Source organism: Apostichopus japonicus, chromosome 20 (genome assembly GCF_037975245.1).
Source record: "Apostichopus japonicus isolate 1M-3 chromosome 20, ASM3797524v1, whole genome shotgun sequence".
Classification (NCBI taxonomy): domain Eukaryota; kingdom Metazoa; phylum Echinodermata; class Holothuroidea; order Aspidochirotida; family Stichopodidae; genus Apostichopus; species Apostichopus japonicus.
Window position 1 is genome coordinate 3,073,887 of NC_092580.1, and position 21,392 is coordinate 3,095,278.

General features: G+C 33.5%; 1 protein-coding gene across 4 annotated transcripts; it reads left to right on the forward strand.

The window, feature by feature from the left end:
* The first annotated feature begins 1,774 nt into the window (after positions 1-1,774).
* On the forward strand, positions 1,775-21,288 carry LOC139961812 (uncharacterized). 4 transcript variants are annotated; one of them, XM_071961353.1, is made up of 40 exons: positions 1,775-2,218; positions 2,755-2,823; positions 3,157-3,474; positions 3,720-4,376; positions 4,643-4,981; positions 5,478-5,588; positions 6,088-6,188; positions 6,857-6,925; positions 7,452-7,511; positions 7,856-7,930; positions 8,166-8,198; positions 8,722-8,787; positions 8,903-8,968; positions 9,123-9,194; positions 9,372-9,413; positions 9,922-9,972; positions 10,192-10,248; positions 10,551-10,604; positions 10,782-10,829; positions 11,392-11,445; positions 11,763-11,816; positions 12,012-12,065; positions 12,378-12,431; positions 12,830-12,877; positions 13,154-13,216; positions 13,395-13,448; positions 14,285-14,338; positions 14,598-14,651; positions 15,094-15,147; positions 15,466-15,519; positions 16,329-16,382; positions 16,981-17,034; positions 17,472-17,531; positions 17,970-18,023; positions 18,240-18,293; positions 18,469-18,513; positions 19,328-19,369; positions 19,601-19,639; positions 20,370-20,414; positions 20,686-21,288. In XM_071961353.1, the coding sequence occupies exons 1-40, from the start codon at positions 2,152-2,154 to the stop codon at positions 20,716-20,718; spliced, it is 3,432 nt and encodes a 1,143-aa protein (XP_071817454.1). In that variant the 5' UTR covers positions 1,775-2,151; the 3' UTR covers positions 20,719-21,288. The 4 variants fall into 4 exon arrangements, with proteins under 4 accessions (XP_071817454.1, XP_071817455.1, XP_071817456.1 ...); XM_071961354.1 differs by lacking the exon at positions 8,166-8,198; XM_071961355.1 differs by lacking the exon at positions 7,452-7,511.
* The last annotated feature ends 104 nt before the right edge of the window (positions 21,289-21,392 follow it).

A 21,392-nucleotide genomic window follows, 5' to 3' on the forward strand; every position in this document is an offset into this window, starting at 1 on the left:
GACTATTAATGATTCATTTCCGTAGCAACATTTTCCCATTGCTTAATTGCGACTATGGTCGTTCGACGTTGTTCTGAAGCAGAATTATTTTGCTGTATTTTAACATTTTTTAACTATTATTGCAATTATCAATAGAGAAATACGTGTACAGAAATATTTCTTGTGAATCGAGTTGCTAACAGTTCAATCATAGATAAATGGGTTAAATATATATGGGTTATGAAATAAGTGAAAAACATTCTCACAATATTAGGCATCCTTATATTTCACACAATGCACAATCCACGTATAGTCTAATCTATTTTTTACTGCTAGCCTGCTTACCTTTGCTTTATGGAGTAAAATAAAACATATGTAAGGATTTCTACCGTTGTACGATGTGTGTCTAACTTCAGAGAGGAGAACTCGATTGTGTACACTACACGAGAGGTTTTACCACTTAACATTGGAATAATCTGTTACATGTTACTGTATCATGGCCAATATAAATTGTAGCATGTGTTTCCCACGTTTAGCTGCCACAATGGATTATTATGACATGCGTTCATGATTTTCTTTCATATTGCATTCAGTAACCTATATGTTTGGTGACTCTTGGGAAGTATTTTCTATATTCAGTATATAAATCATTTGAGAGGAAAGCTAAATCAATGTTTCACGAGATATATATAGAAGTGTTACCTGATTTCATATATGTCACGTTTAATGTTTGTAATATCACTGAATCACTTGCAATACTTTTTTAAGAGTTTGGAACTGGTAGTGATATTAAATTAGTGTGGTATGTATATTGTGTTCTTCAATAACGCTACAAGTCATTACAATACAATTTGTAGTTCAAAAACAAATTTCTTTCAAGTTAATATTACTTGAAGTACATTCCGATGTTGGGTACGTGGTGCACTTTATTACGTTTACTTCAAAAAAGAATACACGACAGTCCCTTCCATCCTCACGGGCCCCTTGTTTTGTCTCTCTTAACGTTTGAACTTATGAAAAGCTGAAGTGCATTCCGGTGTTAAGTTCGTAGCGGTATGTTAAATGTGTACCATCATCTTCAAAAAGAAATCCTGTTTATACTTACACTTTTCTCCATTCAAGACCATGTTCTTTGTTTAACAGGTCTACCTAGTTTTCCGCCTGATAAATGCAAATTCATGTATCTTTCACTTAAATTTGCAGTCGTCTCAAAAAATGAATATATGAACGAATCAATTGTAATTAAGATGGGTTCTCAGGCCATTGATTGACTCTAGCATGTTATTTGGGGGAGGGGTGGTACTCGTTTTTATTTCAATTTCTCACATCCTTAACCTCATGTTTCTTGAACAGAAGTTAGGAAACTTGCAGTTTTGAAACACCTCCGTATCTCATGGTATAATCCACCGTGTATACAGATGAGACGTGTTGACATTAAACAGATACTCAATTGCTAATCCAGTTCACACACTCGTCAATCCATTGCATATAACAACACGTAGGTGAAAAAGTAAGGTTTGGTATTAGAAATGACCAAAGCCTCCTGTGTTAACAGCTTTGAATCTAATCAGCAATCGTCTCCCAGTTTACTCTTATTTTTAAATACATATCTTTTACATAAATTCTTGTTTAGTTGTACAAACCGATAAGATTACATTGATTTGGCAGGGAAATTGTAAAATAAGATATAAAAAAAATTAGGTTTGAATCTAATCTGCAGTATTTTCACAGTTCACTGAAAGGACGTGTTTAGAAAGATGAATGTCGCTGTTTTTGTTTTCTTTTTCATATATATACCGATGTATGTAGCATTGATTTGGCAGGGAAAATAATAAAAATAGAAAAGTAATTAAACCATTTATTTCATTTTTATTTTACCATATCTCTACTAAACCACCACGGGAATGAAATATTCAGCATTTTCTGAACCTGTTATAGTCCAAATTGAGTTTCGTTTTTGTCTTATCTTTTGTTTGTTTGGTTATTGATATAACATGATATAGTCTTTAACATATTTTCGAACAATCATCTGAAGCAAAGGTTGACTACTAACCTTTGGAACAGCATTTACGTTTATAACACAAAGAATACTGAGTGTTGTATCAACCATTGTGAAACTCATACTTTGAGTGTAAACAGGAACGTATCGTGAAACTCAGATTTCGTTGACTTATGCTAAGTGGATCCCAACGTTATTCTATCGACGGCTTTACAGGGAACGTTTGCATGAACGGTGAAGGTATGTAGACTTATGATAGTACTGTACGGTTTTCGTAAAATAGTGTTAAGATTTATCTATGCAAATTGGTCCTTCATTATTTTTCGTGGCATTTTGATGATCATTTCCAAACAGTTGGTACAATATGTATATTAACAAACATGTATTCTGGGCTTAAGTAGTTGTTTATAGTCATGCTAAATTATACAGTATGTTACATTTGAGGCGCGGATGCACTGCGTGTTGGGGTTTACATCCTCACCCCAAATCACCACCACCTTTTACAATCTCATATAAATTTCAGTAGTTATTAGCATAACCTATACCTATTAATAGAAATTGAACTTAGAATAACTATATCTCATCATGTACCATTTGACATATAGAAACATTCTGGGCTAGGATGCCATAAACCTACCCCGGAGTCGGCTGCAACGAGGGGCCACTTCCCACGCTGTATGAAACCACTGATCCGTCCCTGCTTCCTTAATTAGTATTGTGTTAATCCAGATATGCTATTGCATGGTTCTCTTAAACTTTTCTCATTTTAATAACAGACGGTTATCACCCGAACATTACAATGAAGCTATCACATCTGTGTGTGATTCTCCAAATACTAGTAGCAGGTTGGTATCATCAATATGAAAAACAATTCCTTACGCTCCGTTCTTAAATTAGAAACTTTAACGCAAATTCCTAAATTAACGTGTTTCTCATAATTAGTATTTTCCAAGTCTGAAAACAAGTTGTAATCTAAGGCGTATATGTCAGTTAAACAGATATGGTTTCGGTGTTTCAATGTCGTAGATAAGTTTATAAAATACTTTTTAAAATATCAACAATATCGCACAATTATGCACGGCCAATATTGGGAGTTGATAAAATAGTGTGAACCCATACTCATTTAGAAAAACATAACACTCCACACATACTTTCTATATGTTTTCATCTTTCTAAAGCTCAATGTGTGAAATCGGAAGTCATCTGCCAGGATACATATAAAGTTGTTCTTCACGAACGTGCTGCCGTTTCCTGTACGTATGACATTTCGTTTCACACTGTACGGTGGTATCGATATGGTTCTGATGAGTCGTTTTTACGAATTGACGGTCAAAAGAAATCTGGTAGCGGCTTCACCTCTGGAGAATTTGATATAGAAGCAAATGGTACCATGATCATTACAGAAGTTGACATTAAACACGAAGGCAACTATACAATATCGGTCTTAGGCGTAGACGGTCGGGGAACGCGTCAGGAATTACAAATATATGTCATAGGTACGTCATTTGCTTGTCTAGTTTTATGTCATCCGAGTCAATTTTTCGAAGATATAATGAATGAATAATGTTCACGTTGTGTATTTGACATTTGGAGTCTCGATTTTCTATGTTATTATCAGTTTTTCATGTAGATAATCAATTAGATATGATGCGACTACCAACAGAAAATTAAACAACTGCTGATGTCTAGGGCTAGTTGGAATATATGACTCACTCTTTCTTACTTTCGTACTATTTTCCAGCACATCCGAAAGATATTGTTATCCAACACTGTGATTCCTCCAAATCATCAAAAGCATGTGACCATGTACTCAAAGATGAATTGGCCGATATTGTTCTCTGCATAGCGAAAGATGCAAGACCCGCCGTAGATATTACATGGTTTAGGATTAGTCCAGATGGTCCACATAAGGTCAACACACCAGACAACTACACCCGAACATTGAATAAAACGACTTCTCTATACACCACTCAGTCTGTTTTAAGCCTTGATAAGAATTCGTTTTCATTACAATACTTCATATGCTCAGTTTCTGGACATGCATTGAAGGATAAAACTAATGTTTCTATTTTAATAAATGGAAATGTTCCTTATGGGAATGGGAAGATGGAACAGAAATATGTTATGGAAGGAGACACAGTTGAACTTTTTTGTCCGAATATGTCTTACCCTTTAGCATATGCAAAGATTACAATGGCGGACAGACGCGAAGAAGTATGGATGCGTCTCAATCCATCAAGTCAAAGTGATGAATGCTTCGGTCAATCTATTTGTGTCTTCCCCACAAAAGGATTGGTTTCATTAACAGCGCTCAATAGAAATCAAGATACATCATTGGAATGTATATATGGCAACGGAAAATCCGCCGAACGACACGTAACCAATGTTACAGTGATGGGTAAATATGCACAGCATATCTCAATTTGGGTTAGGAAACATTCCTTTAACGAGAGCATCGTGTTATTGTACAGTAAACGATATATTTATGTGTGTTTTTAAGATAAACCCTTGCAAAATTTAATACATCGTTTTAGCGCTTTACATACTCTGCAGAGATAATGTAAACACCAACCGGCTTTAAGTAATCAGGTCAATTATTAACATTATGACAGTAGATATAAATTTTGGTCTAAATTTATCTTCAACACAATACTTCATTTTCAGTAATTCCTAAGGCTTCCAGCACTGTCATTTATGGATGTGAGAGTTTCGAAAACTGTTCCAAAAGCATTCCAAGTCGAGGAAGAATAAAATGTTCTGTGTTCGGCGTCAAACCTCCAGTTTCGCTAATAATGAAAGCAAACGAACGTTCAGCAGGAGATATAGAGTTCTCGGAAGAAAGCAATACTATACAAAAGGATTATGATTCTGTGACATCAAGCACGCATTTATCAGCAGCATATGAAATTCAAGAATGCGTTGACCTGGTTAAGGTAACGTGCCTTCCGAGTGATAATGAACTCCAAGAATACATCTTAGCATCTCAGGTGGTTTTACAGATCGGTAAGTATAACATATTCATCCTCAGTTAGTTCTTATTTCATAACAATTGACAGCATTTTTCTGCACGGAAACTGTATTTAATAAACATATCAATGATTTCACTTTTTGATTTGCTCTATTGTATGATATACAACTGTTTCAACATACATTATACAGATGCTAATATCAATCATATTATTTTTTTAAAACAACATTTAGCTATAAGTAAAAATTATCAAATTATGTTATATTATTAAATTATAGTGTCAGTTAAGTGTTATAGTTTCAATAGCATTATTGAGGAGATAATGTATAATCACAATGTCCGCAGCGGCTCTGGAGTAATTAGTAACAAAACTTTAATATCCTAAATCGATATTGATCATTTAAGAATTTCAATCACCATGGTTAAAATTAATATATTAATGAAGAAATCAATAATATTAATCTAAGATGATGAGGTTGGTCAGGAAATAGGTTTTCAGACTTAGATTCCATTTTGTTCTATCTTTAAAAGATAAATCTACCTGCTCCGGTGGAGGGCATGGAGCGCTCGTGGCTGTTCTTACTGTTGGTTTTGTTTTGATAGTATGCGCTGCAGTAATCTTCACGTATATGTACACGAAAGGTAAGGCTCATTGATTTCAAATGCGTGTGACTAGACGTAATAATTATGTGAGTATTAGAGAGTAATTAATTGACGGAATTTCTTGGTGAAAATCATAGTTATAGATCTTATTCATCCTATTGGGCTTTTAGTTCAATACAATAGAGAATATTAAAAATAAATGTCAAGCACATGTTTTTACTTTTGCTCTTTGACCATTACAAGAAAGGCTCTCTGTGGTAACATTGTTGCATAGTTTTGTTATTGAGTATTGCTCGTAAATATGGAAACACTGATTTTATTTCCATGTGCAATAAAGGAGTGTCAGTGCGAAAATGTGTCATTTGATTTGAAGTGAAAACATACGTTTCCACATGTACACAAACTCCATCCCTTACACCAATTGGTTGAATAAGGTATTTAAACTGTAAGGTACATCAAACTAAATGCAATGAAATGCTTAAATAAAGTACAGCCAACACTATACTGATAACTCAATTAACGTTACGTCTTAACGAAGGTCACTTATCAAAGGTCAGTGCGAGATGTTCAAGCCAGAAACACGACAGCGAGGAAGGCACGGCATTAAATACTGACCAAACCGATGGGGCTCAGGAGAAGGTAGATTTGCTTTGCTCTTCTATTTCTATGCACTTTTCACTAATTAATTGTTTCCCAATTTACTATAGAGTTGTACCACACATCATTTAAGTTAATTAATTTCTAGCTTACATAAAGATAAGCTGTGCGCAATGAATTGCTCTCGTAGAATACTTTTACTTCTTACCTCCAGCAATGATATGTCTACATAGGGGTCGTTACCGACTCATTTCAGGGAGCGGTCACTGAGCCCCTACTCAATGGGTAGAGCACAATATTTGTAATCATCTAGTCACTGGTTTGGACCGTTCAGTCAAACTTTTGTTTGCTCTTTCAAACGTGAATATTATTTCGTAATCGGTTTCCTTTTTTTCATTGGTATCTTACATCTCTCCTACAGTACTAGTCGACCATATTTGTAGCATGTACGTAAGTGTATATTTCTTTACCAAACATCAAAACGAGGAATCGTCTTCAACAAAGGAGCTCAGATGGGATCAATGAGCGGAAAAGAAAAGTTAAAGCATCATATATATATATATATATATATATACATCTCGTTTTATATATATATATATATATATATATATATATATATATATATATAAATATATATATATATATATATATATATATTTATATATATATATATATATATATACATCTCGTTTTCCTTTTTCTTAATGTAGAAGGTTCATCAGGATTCGAACGAGGTTACTGGGGATGATCCTTTGTCTCATCAGCCGTTATTGCAAGACGTACGTGCTACTTCACATTAAATATTTTTAATTAGGCTTTTCTTCATTCATTATTGGCTATTGTGGCTATCGAAATCACTTTGTTAAATTAAGTGGGATTTTGGTGGAACTTACGTGGGTATTACTTTTTTTTTCGTTTTATGACCAACTATGTAATGTGTACCCGCATAAAAGGATACTTCGGCAGCTAACTGAAACGTACTTTTACTGAGAAGGAGCTTTGCAGACTTTTTTTGCATCATATCGATCGTTTTTACAGTATGTAAAAATGGTTGTAACAATTTAAGTTCAACCTAATATCGAATCTGCGTTGTGATCTGCGTTTGTTCCTAATACAATGTTTAATACCCTTGTTTTCGTTGGCGATTAAGTAACCATCAATTAGATCACAGATATAGCTAGAGCTAAAAGAAATTGGATTCTTTCGGTCATTTGAATGGTGATCACAACGATTGATTAACCTAGCTGACTATAAAATCGTTAGAACAAATGTTACATAACTATGATCTGCCTGTTGGAATCACAGGATATGAATGGAAAATCGAAAGAAGACGGAAAGGAATTTACCCATGATCATCCACATAAGGTAACGATAAAAGTTTGAATTACTGTTAGAAAAGGTCGATAACTAATGCAACAAACTTCATGTCTATATTTACGACACTAATATTCATTGATATTCATTAAACAGAATAGCAAGTATAGATATAATTTGTGTAATTTATCCAATACCGGTACAACCCTGAAGGATTTGGGGCTAGTTAAGCTCGACTATAAAACTTGTCTAATATTGCTTGTTGTGTCTGAATTTCGCATTCACAAAGATAACTTTTCATGCTGAACTTGTAACACAGGTTGAGATAACACAATGAATAACTACACCACGTTATCACCTCTGTCTTCATTTGCATTTTATGAACTTATTTATAGGATTCAAAACTTTCAGGCAATCAACCGAACGAGGGAGAGGAATCTACACTAGCAGATGTACCTCAGATATCAAAGGTTAGAATTTGATTGACGATGTAATGAAAATATTCACAAGGCACAGTTCTAATTTGTCAATGTTAATTTTGTTGGATTCTTGTCCACATGTTTCTCTTGTTAAAATTCGTTCAGAATTATCTGTTACTGTCCTTACTTTATTTGCTCTTAAATTTTTCTTTCTTACAATTCTTTATTTCCTATATTATTACTTCTTCTAACCTTCTTTCTGTTTGTAAATTATGTATGCAAATAGGCAGAAGAAGCTACACAAGAAAGTGCGCCACAGGTACACTATACAGTTGCATTAAATTAATGTAAAATATTGTAAGGAAAAACTGGAAACTTGACCAAAACTGAGTATAACATGATAAGTTTTACTTCAGGTTGATGTTGGTAATGAAACAAAGCCAAGCAGCCAATGTATTTGAAAAGGGTGTTGAGGACCGTTAAATGTACGTTGCGACATTTTTTACTGCTTTCTGGAATCACAGTCTTTCAAAAATTCTAAAGAATGAATCAACCGTGGATTTTCGAATAGAAAACTTCTGATTATGCCCTTACTTCATTATTATTTTCATTATTCTTTCTTCAGTTATTTAATTGCTTTACTTGTATCTGTTCAAAATTGTATATTTGTTTCTGTATGCTAGTAGTTAAAATATCCTTCTTATATATCAAATTCATGTAATTGAATAATTCCTGTTCCGTGGTATAATTCATCAATACGGTGGAAAACATGACACTGGTTGCCACCATTATATGGTTACCCTAATTTTTAATTATGTTGTATATTATAATCTGATATACAGGATCAACAAACTCAAATTAATCAACCCAAAGAGGAAGACAAATCTACCCAAAACGGAATGCCACAGGTACACTATATTACATCAATAAATATTGTATTAAAACTTACCAATGATAAAGTATGACTTGATGAATTCTTTGCTGCTCCTGAAATCACATAATTTTTAACACTTTGATTTACAGGAGTCACAGACTCCGAAGAATGAATCAACAGAAAAAGAGACATATTTACCAGGGGATTCACCAGAGGTAACAGTAGCTACAATTTGCTATGAATATTTAAAGGATAACACTTGAAATAAATGGAGTATAGCCCTATAACGATAATTCCGTGTTGTATTTGATATAATCGCATTATTAACGGTGTTTAAAACCAATTAATCATATGTCATATGTGTTTTAGGCTCCTCAAGTTGAAGTTGAAAGCAATCAATCAACACAGGAGGAAGATTCTACACCAGTGGAGGCACCACAGGTAGCAAATCCTTCTTAACGATTTAATTTAGATTTTTTTATTTTGTAGTTTTTTGTGGGGTAGGGGTGTCTCGATTGAATAGTCGAGAATTGCAAAAATGCATGTACCAAATGAACGTGTTATATTTATTACTTTCTAGTCACTTTATAATCATACGATTTGTTCTTCTTCGCTCAGACTACCAATCTCGACGAACTCGTGGAATCATTTATAAATGAGGTAATAACTTCTACCCTCGGGGTTGGGCTAGACGAGCTAAAAGTAGTAGCATTTTGATTTCTAGTACTTATAGTCACAATGAAATATTTACACGCGATGTTATGCATACTGCTATATTTATTTAGCCGGAAAACCCAAAGCTAACATGTTTGTTGGTATGACCCAGTATCTTAAAATTATGTGTCTTCATTATCGTATTACGACATATCGTATTCTCAACAAAAGGTTTTACTCTTAGTATACAGCTTATTATGTAGCGTAATGCTACTGTAATACTGTTCTATATCGATGGTTTCTCGAACATGATAAAACTGCACAGAATATGGATAGAATATTTATTATATTTATATATTAAATAACTGAAAGGATATGAATGATTCTCGTACCCATTTAACATTTCAATTTCATTCAAAGTATATCAAGAAATAACCGTACCGAAGTTACATTATACTTGTTGCAATTGTACTTGTTTCTAAATTCCGTCAATAATTTATACTTCTCTTTGTAGCCATCAAAGAAAATGTATGATCTTTGGAGAGGTATACTTGATTCACGCAACGTAAGTAGTATATTAAGTCAAAACACACCATTAGGGTCAGTTGTTCCTGTTAAACAGCTAGTAAAAAGTAACCACGAAGACTAATACAATCCATTTAATTAATGTACAATAATTTATTTTGTGAAATATGATGAGATATATATGTCTAGTAAATTATAGTATAGTTGTAAAGGATGAAAATGAAATTACCGTTTATGATTTTCTCATTATAACCAACAGGAATCGCTTTGTATTTATTTGAAAAGATATATTCCAGATAAGATGAAAATGACCGAGGTAAATATACAAATAACGTCTGTAATCGGGGCTATTTTTTTTTACAATGGTGATTCGGATAACGAGTTAAATGTGTATGATATGATTTGATGGAAATGAAACAAGACATTTTCTGCTGTTCAAACACCAGAGGCTGTTTCAATACATATTTGTTTGACAAAACCACTTCACTTTGAATCACTTCTATTGCCACGTTGAAGAAAATACGAATTGTAAACCAAAATGATTGTTTTGAAAAGAGTTAAACAAAAAAGGACTGTGTACTTATGTATTTCCTTTTAATCTCATTTACTTTCATTCAGGACACGATTACTGCGATTATGAAGTTCTTCGCTACCTGCAAAAAGAATGATTGGGTGAGTTTTTGCTTTAATCTCTAAAGTAAATAAGTATTCCATGAGAACTGTCCTATAGGATACCACCAATCTACAAACTGTAAATTAAGTTTACTGTTCAGTATATTGCATTCAATTCTTGCTTTGTATACTTTTGGAATATCTACTTTTGATACATATTATGATATTCTCTTTCAGATAACTTCAGAGGAAAGTTTGGACTTGGTCAAAATTACAGTGGAAAAGGTGATAAGAGAAAGGCGATTGCATTGATTTCAACGCGGCAAAATACTTGAAATATTTTTTTTCTTCTGAATCACAATTTGCATTACCTTTCATAGTTAATTTTTATCCGTGTTTTAAGAAGATTTCCCTTAAGTGATTACAAAGCACACATGAAACGCACAAAGGTCTTATTGTTGTGTTTATTGCCTGTTGAACAACACTAGCAAAAAAAAAATCATATATTTGCCGCGATGTATAGAATAATAGAACAATAAACATAGAACAGAAAAGGATGGAAGTATATTACATCTGTGTCAAGATGAAAGGACTTGGTATTTATTTGCCTTGGCTGAAGTGTGATTTGAGGCGAAATCGGTCGTGAAAATTAGATTGCGAAAACTATTTCCTTAGTGTTACTTGAAAGATGTATACCAAATTAAACTATACATGTTGTAATACAAGCTCATGGTTTCCGAAGCTAAAGATAATTATCAGATCACTGTTACTTTAATGATTAAACAATATCAGTCAACTAAACTTGCCCTTGTTTAACGTTTAATTGTTATTTTTCTTTATTGAACAGCAATCTGTTAAATTGGCTTTACAAGGACTTGGGATAGCATATGCACTTAAACAGGTAAATTGGCAGCATTTTCCCAGCATAAGAACTTTGAAAAAAGCTGAAATTGAAGATAAATTAAGGCGCACAATGTATTTAGGTATGTTATCTACCATTTAAGCAGCTGTTATTGATTTGAGTAACTTTTTATTGAGCACTATTCTTTACATATCGGCATTTTGTTGATAAAGGGTACCAAAAAAAGACTTGTCATCTATTTCTTTATCTTTTATTGCTAATTGTACAATTTGTTTATAGTTTACAACGGTTGTGCAATGTTTCATGTGCTGTCTTATGCAATCGAGTAATCTCATTTGTTTTCTGAAACTATACAGATTGACGATAAACAGTATGCGCAGATAAGTAGGCCCTTGAAACCCGAAATTCAGGTAACAAGAAAATTCTTAAAAGATAAATAATCATAAAGCTGCATAAAGTTACGCTCCATTACATTTGATCAAGTTAAACGTTTTGAAAAGGTCCCTAGATAACTTAACTATAATTCATGATTGCAGTAATCACCCCATAAATTGTTGTGCGTGCCGTTTCCATATGCATTGACATTACATCGTTTGTTTCATCAGCAATCGGGTAGAGACCTGGCAGATGCAACAATACACTATTTCATTACACATGAGGTAAGATTTTATCATCTTATATCTTGTTCAAAGTCTTGAAGACTGTAACTTATTTATCATTTTATTTATTTAGATGTTTATACGAATAAATTAGCTATCAAGTTGTGCCATCTATACAACAAGACGAAATAACCAGTAATACCTATCTATGAAACAGTAAGAACTCAAACGAAAAGTCTTTCTGAAAGTATTATTCTCAATATAGAAACAGAAACGGATCACAATGATGGATGGAGATTTATGCTAATAGTATCGTCGCCGATAAACAAACAGGGGTAACGCATTTGTAATGTTATTTTTTATAATCTACAGATAGGGAGCGAATTCGTTATGCCGATTATTGGTTATAGAGGAATTGGAAATAAAGTAGGTTCAAACGTTACTATAAAACTTACTATGTTTTCAACTACAGCGAATTAATATCTGTTTACGTTGTATTGTCACGCAATCTATAAATTCAACATGCTGATAACATTTTGATACGTGAGAAGGTAAACATGAGTGAACTCACACCCTAAATGAATATGAAATCAGGTTGCACGATGCATTATAGTGTTTTTTGAATGGCATGATATAAATTGATGGAATTCATAACCTGGAGTAATTTGGTGAACAACACGTGGTCAAAACTATAATCGGCTATTCTTTCTTCAAAATTGGAATCCAAACTAGCTCAGAATGCTGGATTGTAATCGGTGTTTTTACTAGTTACAAACATTCCTTTGAAACTAATTTGACTATCGTGACTATGTCTTCTTCTACAGATTCCTTATCCCTACTTCTTGCAATCTATCCACAACAAATTTCAAGGAGTAAGTATTATCATGCTTATTCTTTCATTAAGGCTATACAAAGAATTCTATAGTTGATTGTAAAACCAATCGGCTTTGTTGCACACTACGGGACGAAATGTTGTCATGTAACTTAATGATATTTCACTTGTCTTTTTAAACATATTCATTTGTAAGAATGGTAATTCGCCAATAACTGTTTATTGTGATAGAAATAATTTTTCATTTAAATATGTTCTAGTTTAATGTATATATGTCAAAAGAACTTCATCAAACTACATTGCGATTCTTTCACAGGATCGTAGTAAGAATAAATTATCTCCCCTGTTCAAAGCTATCGTGCAGACAGCAACATCTACGGTAAATATTTATCTTTATCGAAAAAGTATTACAACAAACAGTCAAACAGTTTCTAATTCTTTGTAAACTTGTAGCATGTGTTTTGTGTGTCCGACGAAATATTATATAGAAGGTTATAAATCACTTATATTTCGTCCTTGATCTGAAAATATTACATTGATTATTTTAATCATTTCAGGCAAAGAATAGTATCTTTACAGATGAAGTTTTGAACGATTTATCAAATGGCCAGGTAACCACTTCGATTTGATATTTATTTGCGTTATTTGTTGTTGTGTGTGTGTGAACAAGAAACCACAACAACCGTTTGAATATAAGAGCTGGAAGAAGAACATTTGTATTCTTAAACAGTGCAGACAAGTGCGTAAAGAAATAATAAGGTTTGTCTGGAAGGTGGCTTGTAGAGCTTGAAGAAAATAAATCGGAGCTGGGCACGTACTGTGAGGGGCAATAGTAGTCACCACAACGGTGACTCAACACCTCCCGACAGAAGGGAATATTTTATTTGTTGCACTTAACACATGGGAACTTGTATTTTTTTTAAACAAAGAAACGCAAGTTTTAATATTACTAAAAGTAGAGTATGGTATATCTTCCTTTAAAAGAAAAGTTTTTTTTATGAAAATGGCCATTTCACGCTTTGCAAAAAATACGTGGGCCATGTACCCGGCCCCACACAAGGTTCAATGCCAATGTTCAGCTTATTTGTTAGTGAATAGTTGGTGATAATATTGCTCTTTTACATACTACAACTCAGCAGATGAAACGTCGATGTGAAAAATGGCAAACCTCTTAGCAGTTACTTTATTGGGTTGTGTCAATATCTAAATTGTAACACTGTTCACCAACCAATGTATGTAATATACTGGCCATTAATCGGCAGTGTACAATAAGAATGTATTGATTTCAACCGCTGAAATAAGCAATTTTAAGTTTCACACCCTTTTAAATAGAAGCAGACGTTAGAATTGTTAAAAAGGTCGGTAACAGGATTTTAAAACGTGAAATGCTTTCTTCTTATTTGTAACATGGTCTATATAGCATAAATGCTTTCACTTTTCTTCACAGGAACTATCAGAGATATTTTTAAGAGCATTGTATTTCAGCGTGCAAAACACAACTGTAAGTTGTTGTTTTGTTTTTGTTTTTGTTTTTTTTAAAGTGGCGTGAAAGATTGAAGATCAACATCTCAATCCATTACTTTCTTACAAAGTTTCTGAGGATGATTCTGTTTAATAAAAAAAAATCATATGTGAGGGTTTGTTACAAAAATATTGTTACAAATACAAACAAGGGATATGAGATGAAGAGAAGTTAAACAAAGAGTGAAAATGGAAGAACTTTCTCTATCAAAATAATTATTTTTCTTTCTATATGACAGATTGATGCAAGTACGTGTGTGGATATTTTGAAAAATAGTCTAAAGAGTAACCAGGTAAAATATTAAATTATTGAAAATTATTATAATTATTCTCTGAAAAACATTTATGACACGACATTTAAGTAGGACATCAGGAATGCGTTTTAGTAAATAGGTAATCTATTTGTGCGGCGAGCCCCAATTACAGGATAGTTGCCAATACATTTATAATAAATAAGATATCAACAGTCAGAAGAGTTGTTCGAACTTTCCTGAATTTAGGTCATGTATAAAAATGTATAATTTCCATTTAAATAGTCGACCTGATTTTTCTAGAAAATAACATTAAATGTTTACATTAAGTGAAAAGAGTATATGCTATATATTTATCCCACTGCTCTGCTGCTCGTTCATTTTCTCAAAACATTGCAATGCAATAGAACTGAATGCTGCGTTAATTGTATGTGTACTCAAATGTAGTTTGTTTAATGTGCATAGTATCAATTTATTCTTCTAGATAACTAACGCTGACTACCACAGGTCTATGAACACATGTTGTAAAGACGGTTGGGTAAGTAATAATGATGAGCCTCTGTCTAAAATATTATCTATATATTTGAAACATTTCTGGTGGAGTAATTTCTGGGTTACTTAATCGCATGGTTCTCTATGTTCACATTCACGGGGAAAGGGACACCACCGAAACATAATAACAAAATGTAAATCCACATATCCATTCACCCATCTATTCATGTGATCGATGTGATATGAAATTGTAAAATTGCAAAAGTTAAGAATGAGACCAACTATAGTTTTCAATACGAAACCCAGCACGTAGTAGAACGTAAACCCGTATGAATAACCTCTGAATTTCTTTTCCAATATGCAGCTGACAGGAGAAAATGTATTATCAATATTACACCACAGCTTGGATAATCATTTGGTAAGTGTTAATTGCAGCTTAATTCATAGCACTGGAAACCCGATTTATAGCTGTTAATTTTGAGTTCCATAACACATGGAACTAATCGGAGCTTGAGTGTTGACCGATTTGGAAGTGTCTTTATTTTATGACAAAAGGCGGCTTAATCCATTCACTCAAAAAGTTCTCAATAACTTGGTATTGATATGAAAGTGTACGGGCAGGGACAAAAAGGGAAAACTACCTAAAAAACACCGTCAACAGTTCACTGAACAGCCGATATTCAGGGTGTTATGAATCTACTAGCTGAAAAGGTGCCCGGATTTTCTCAGGCAACAAGGTGTGATGTTACCTTTCATCAACATATGTTGAAAATAAAAAATAAATAATAAATTATTTCCTATACTTCAACAAAAAATCATTATCACGACATTACGGAATCTATCCCAATCGCCGTGGAAGATTTTGCGGTAAATGCGTCATCGGCGTTTACTGCATTATATTAAAACGCTAGCACACCTTGAGAGAACTGCGACCAAAAGAGAACCAAGAACGCTTTGTAAATAAAGCGGTTAGTTCTTAACGGTCAGTAAAATAGACTCCATGAAAAAGACATCGCATTAGCTAATTCCAGCTTTTGAATAACATTTGACATATCTGATTAAAACCGACAAGAGGAAACCATTAACTTAAAGCGACATACCCCACAACGAAGTAAATGATCGCTATTATAACTATATATATTTAGTTTATGTAAAGATATTTACGCTATAAACGTTACACAGAAAACCTTATACACTAAATTACATCATATTTTTCTTGCATAATAGGACAAAGAAACATATTTTCTTCTGCAAATGAAGTCTCTTCTTCAAGATAAAAAGGTAATAAAGAGCTGTAGACTTACGGTATTGATGGATATGAATACTTCAATTTGCTAATACATAATACAAAAGCCACTACTGCAGAAGTTTGGTATAAATTCAAAGAGTTTCATTCGATCATATTGCTATAATTATCTCTTAAATCTGTAAAGCAACAATTCTTAGCGTGGCAGCAGTGGCATCTATAGTCATAACATTATGTTTACACGTATGAAAGAGAATATAAAGAAATAACGAGCGTTCCATAAGAGATCATATGGAAAATAAGTCCATAGGTTACTTTTGATTTCATATCAACATCCGAAAGATGTTCTAAATAGTGTCACATATTGACCCGTATTACTTGTCTAGGTATAGTCCACTTAATCGCATATTCGTATAATTCCAGTAGGCTTTTGTAGATGTAGGATAGCCGGACGGTGCAATAATTCATTGATGAATAAGAATGTCACTCTGTTTACTGTTATTGTAACTTAGAATTGTCGTACGTCTTCAATCTTGTATGTCACTTTAACAGACATTCCTATAACCTTTACATATCCTTGCTACATGGTGGCCACTCTTTCAAAACCAAAGTGTTCTTTCCCCTCTACAATAGATTAATCTCAACCAATGGGTTGATGAATTAAAACTTTGCAGAAGAGAAGGCATGGTAAGCCCTTTGGTGTGAAATAACGTGTTTCAATTGTATTGTGCCTGCAATCGTTTTTTTTTTTTTTTTACGTTATTGAAAATGTGGAATGGATCACAATGAATATGTGCCTTTTGCTGCTTTTTTTAGGATATTGAGAAATATAATTGATATTTTCTGTGGGACACATTTTGCGAATGGAAGCCCCTTGCGTACACGTTTAAACCTTCATTTGTTGTCAGTTATAATGAAACTATACGTAATTTGTAATTGTTAATCATGTATGAGTGCAGTTCATTCCCGTAGTTTGTCCTTGAAAATAATGAACAAATATATATAAATAAACTTCCGATTTTTTAATTAGATTATGTGATTAATCGACACTCATAACCTTCGCGCGATACGTTAATCTTAGACTAAACTATAACTATATAACGGTGTTTCATATTCTCTTACAGGTTGATAGGGATTCTTTGTATCTTCAAGTGAAGGATTTCATATCAAACACTACTTTCGGAGTAAGTTTGACGTTGTTTGTTTGCTACGGGAGAACCAATATACTTAACCGGTTTTAGCGGGAAATTTCCGCTCATCTGGAAAATGTATAGTCCCATAATATTATTAACGTTTCTAATTCATCTATTAAACATCACTTTCTTCAGTGATTTTTTAATTATGACGCAGTCCTATGACGCAGTGAGTACACTTCGTGCCACGTGACGATAAGTGTAATGATTTTCCTCATTCCATGGGTTAACATTTAATAAGATATTATTTAAAGTCAACATATCCTCGATGATTTGGTTTTTTGTTTTACTTTATTGGTTAATTTGAGGTTTCCGGTAAAACAAATTTTAAGTTAGGTTGAATTGCGCTTAAAGACATTATAAACGTGACCTAATGTAAATTGCCCTTAACTAACTTTCTTTATATTATGTTCTTCTGGTTTCTTATAGTGGACCAAAGAGAAGTGGATCAAACTTGTCTGTGAACTACAGGACGAAAAATTGGTACGGTATCAGTTGAATCAAAACTTAAATAATAAAAGTCGATCGTTTACTTCATAAACTAAACAGGAACAGCTTCAGGGCATGATTACGTCTGATGAAAAGCAAACGTGCAAAAACTCATTGTTGAATTATCGCTAAGAAAAATTTCATGAAGGCATTAAAAAAAATAAAAAATCAACGGAATGAACATTGTTCCTTTACCATATTTTTCTGCAGCTGGGAAGCAAGAAGTGTTCGGACCTCCTGCAAATTATTATAGACAAACATGATGTAAGTATCAATTCATTTCTTAAAAGAATCAGTTATGATCAAAAAGATCAGGTACCTTCGCTGTGTGTCTCTTCGTTTGACGTGTCTTACATAAATGTATGCTAAATTTATTTATGGCAAATTCGTATCAAGAGTAGTCAGTTTGAGAAATATTTTTCTAACTTTCTCCTGAAAGATGACGGAGAGAGAAATGAACAGTATTCTCGAGTTACCAACATTCGTAAGTAAAATAAGTCTTTTGCATTCCCTAACCATCGTGGACGACAATGCTTGTTAACGAAGGGCTTAAAATAATTGCTTTAAAGGCAAACGTTAGCCTGGTAGGCTTTAGTATAGCCTAGGAGCTTAGATATATTTCTTTTTAAGGGGAGCGGAAGCCTTTCCAGGGGCTGGCAGAACCTAGTGTTTACAGGAAAAAAAAAAGATTTACTGGTGTTCAAATAGGCCTACGTTTTCAAAATATTTCGCTTTAAAGCTGTTAAATCTCTGCAATTTGACTGTTTAATGAATGAATTAACGAAGAAGTCGTCTCCTTAGTGCAGGCCTACATGTTAATCTTAATCCATTGCTCTATACATTCTATTAACTCGACTAAACACGGATTGTCTCGTCCATTTAAAACGGGGATCGATAGATGACATTCAACATATTTGTCCTTTGTAATGTTTTGTAAGTATGTTATTTGAGTTTATTTTGAATTAAGTGTGTTTCATTGGTGAGTGTTATGTAACATGTGACGAACTGACGATTATCTTAGTGTACGACTGCGAATTTAGGTCACCTTAATTTATGAGTTCGAATGTTGAATGCGTTATTTTTAATTTGAATGTATAGAAATACAATCTAGACTGAAAGCATTGTCATTTATCAACATGTCTGGATGAACTTAGTCCTTTTACAGCCATTGCTATCATCATAAATGTCGTGGATTATTTAGAATAATTCCGTCTGTATGTGTGTATTGTACTACACGATGGTGCATTAAACCTTCATGCTCATTTTCATTTCTGTTTTCACATATGCTTCCCTCAAAGGAGCTTACTTCAGTACCAAAGAATATTCTTCATAAAGTTAAGGTACGTAACAGGAAGTACAAGAGATAGTTTCCATGTGGAATGTTATGAGTCGGAAGCAACCTAAAGTTATCAATAACGCATGAATATATATATTATGTATATGTGTGTATACTTATACAACAACAAGGTGCGCCTCTATATGATACTGACCTAACGCTACCTATTTTAAGATCAAGCACATTATATGTTTGCTGTTCCATTGAAATTTGTTATATCTCTTGTTATATTTAGTTCAAACAACAAGATGAGGACCTAGAAAGTTCCCAGCTGGTAAGCATTAAATATATATATATCTCTCTACTTTATGTCAATAAACTAACATTTCTGGAAGGTAAGCAACCGTTAGTAGTGTTTCCTTTATCCTTTCTCGAAGAGCTGCTAACAACACCCTTGACTTAATTGTGACAGTGCTCTATCATGCACTACTTTCTCTTTTCCATTTCCGTAGTTGAAAAAGGATGCTTCCAAAATTGTACGTATTTTGCTTATTGCTTCATTACGAAGAATTGTAATAAGTGTCTCTGTACAAATTTCATACGGGGCTTTAGATTTAACGAAGTCGAAATGTTGATGTTCATTTAACTGTGCAGGACTGCTTTGTTTGTAGAAGTATTTATCATTAGTTACCAACAAAGCCATGCGAAAGAAAGCAGCAAGATAAATTGACACTGTGCATCAGTAAGAATCTGAATCTGACCAGGACAGGTCTTAAATATAGTTTTGGTGATATAGGAAACGTTTTTTTTTTTTGCATTGTAACGTCGACCATTGTATACAGAAGACGTTAGGAGCAATTCAGCAGTGGAACTAGCCATATATGTGATATATTTATACAAAAAAAGTGCGTTAGCAGTTGTATCCATAAATAAACAGCCAAAATGCTTGAAATATTTGACTCATATTTTTATTGTATTTTGCATAGAAGAAATCCTTCATGTTGCTTGGGGCTTAGTTGCAGACAATATAACAAATGTTGTTGAATGTTTGTTTCTACTTGCAGTTTGGTAAACAGAAACACGATGGCCTTGCTGGTAACGTTGAAATGGTAGGTAATACCAAAATGAGCACTAGTCTGTAAATGACAATAGTGTACGTTATTATCAGAAAGCATAACTTTTACTGGGGTTGTTCAATTTCCAGAAGGTCAAACCGTTTCCCCAAAACTATTAGTTCAATGGAACCATTCACGTCAAATATGTAACCTTGATAAACATGACGTGCACTAGTAAACAGCTAAGAATATGATCACGTGCAGTATGATGTTCCGTTTGTACCTGGTAAAAACTTCCTCAGTCATATTCTTCCTTCGTTTTTAGAAAAGCGTCAAGAATCGTGAAGAGCTCAATTAAATATAGTAAACTGAAGAAATGTGCAGTGTGCGGGGAGCTACAGTTGAGAAATTGACGGGAACGATGTATATACATAACACACTTGTGACAACATTTGATGATATCTCTCAACCTTTATCACCAATCTTGATTTCGATAATAGTTTCTTAAGGTGTTACGTATGATCTTGTATTCAACTGCAGTACTTATTGGTAATTGAATCCTCACCTTTTTTGGATATATTTCGTGTTCTGTTATTATGTTTTCATTGGTTCCTAAACCAACGGTTATATCAGCGTTTTGACCACGAAATGTCATCTTCATATGTAATCTTCCCTTATCCGTAAAAGTTTCATTTTTACATCGCATACGACGCCACCAACTAGTGTTATGTGCGTTGACTCGTTTTAACCAAAAGGAGAATGGCAGCACCATGTGCCTCGTGAGATAATAAGAAGTAATCATTGGCGAAACTTTATACAGCATTGTCGATTAGAATCTACTTAGAACAGTTCTGTTCGAATACAGGTCTAAATTTACACATGTATTTCAACACTGGCCTTATTTTCATCTCCAGTTTAGCAGTTGACAATACCGAACACAAATCCCTCTCTCATCCCTCAGGGCGTTCTCACAGTAGCGATAATGAGATAATGTTTGCGACTTGGGATGACGAAACAGTACGATTTTATGGT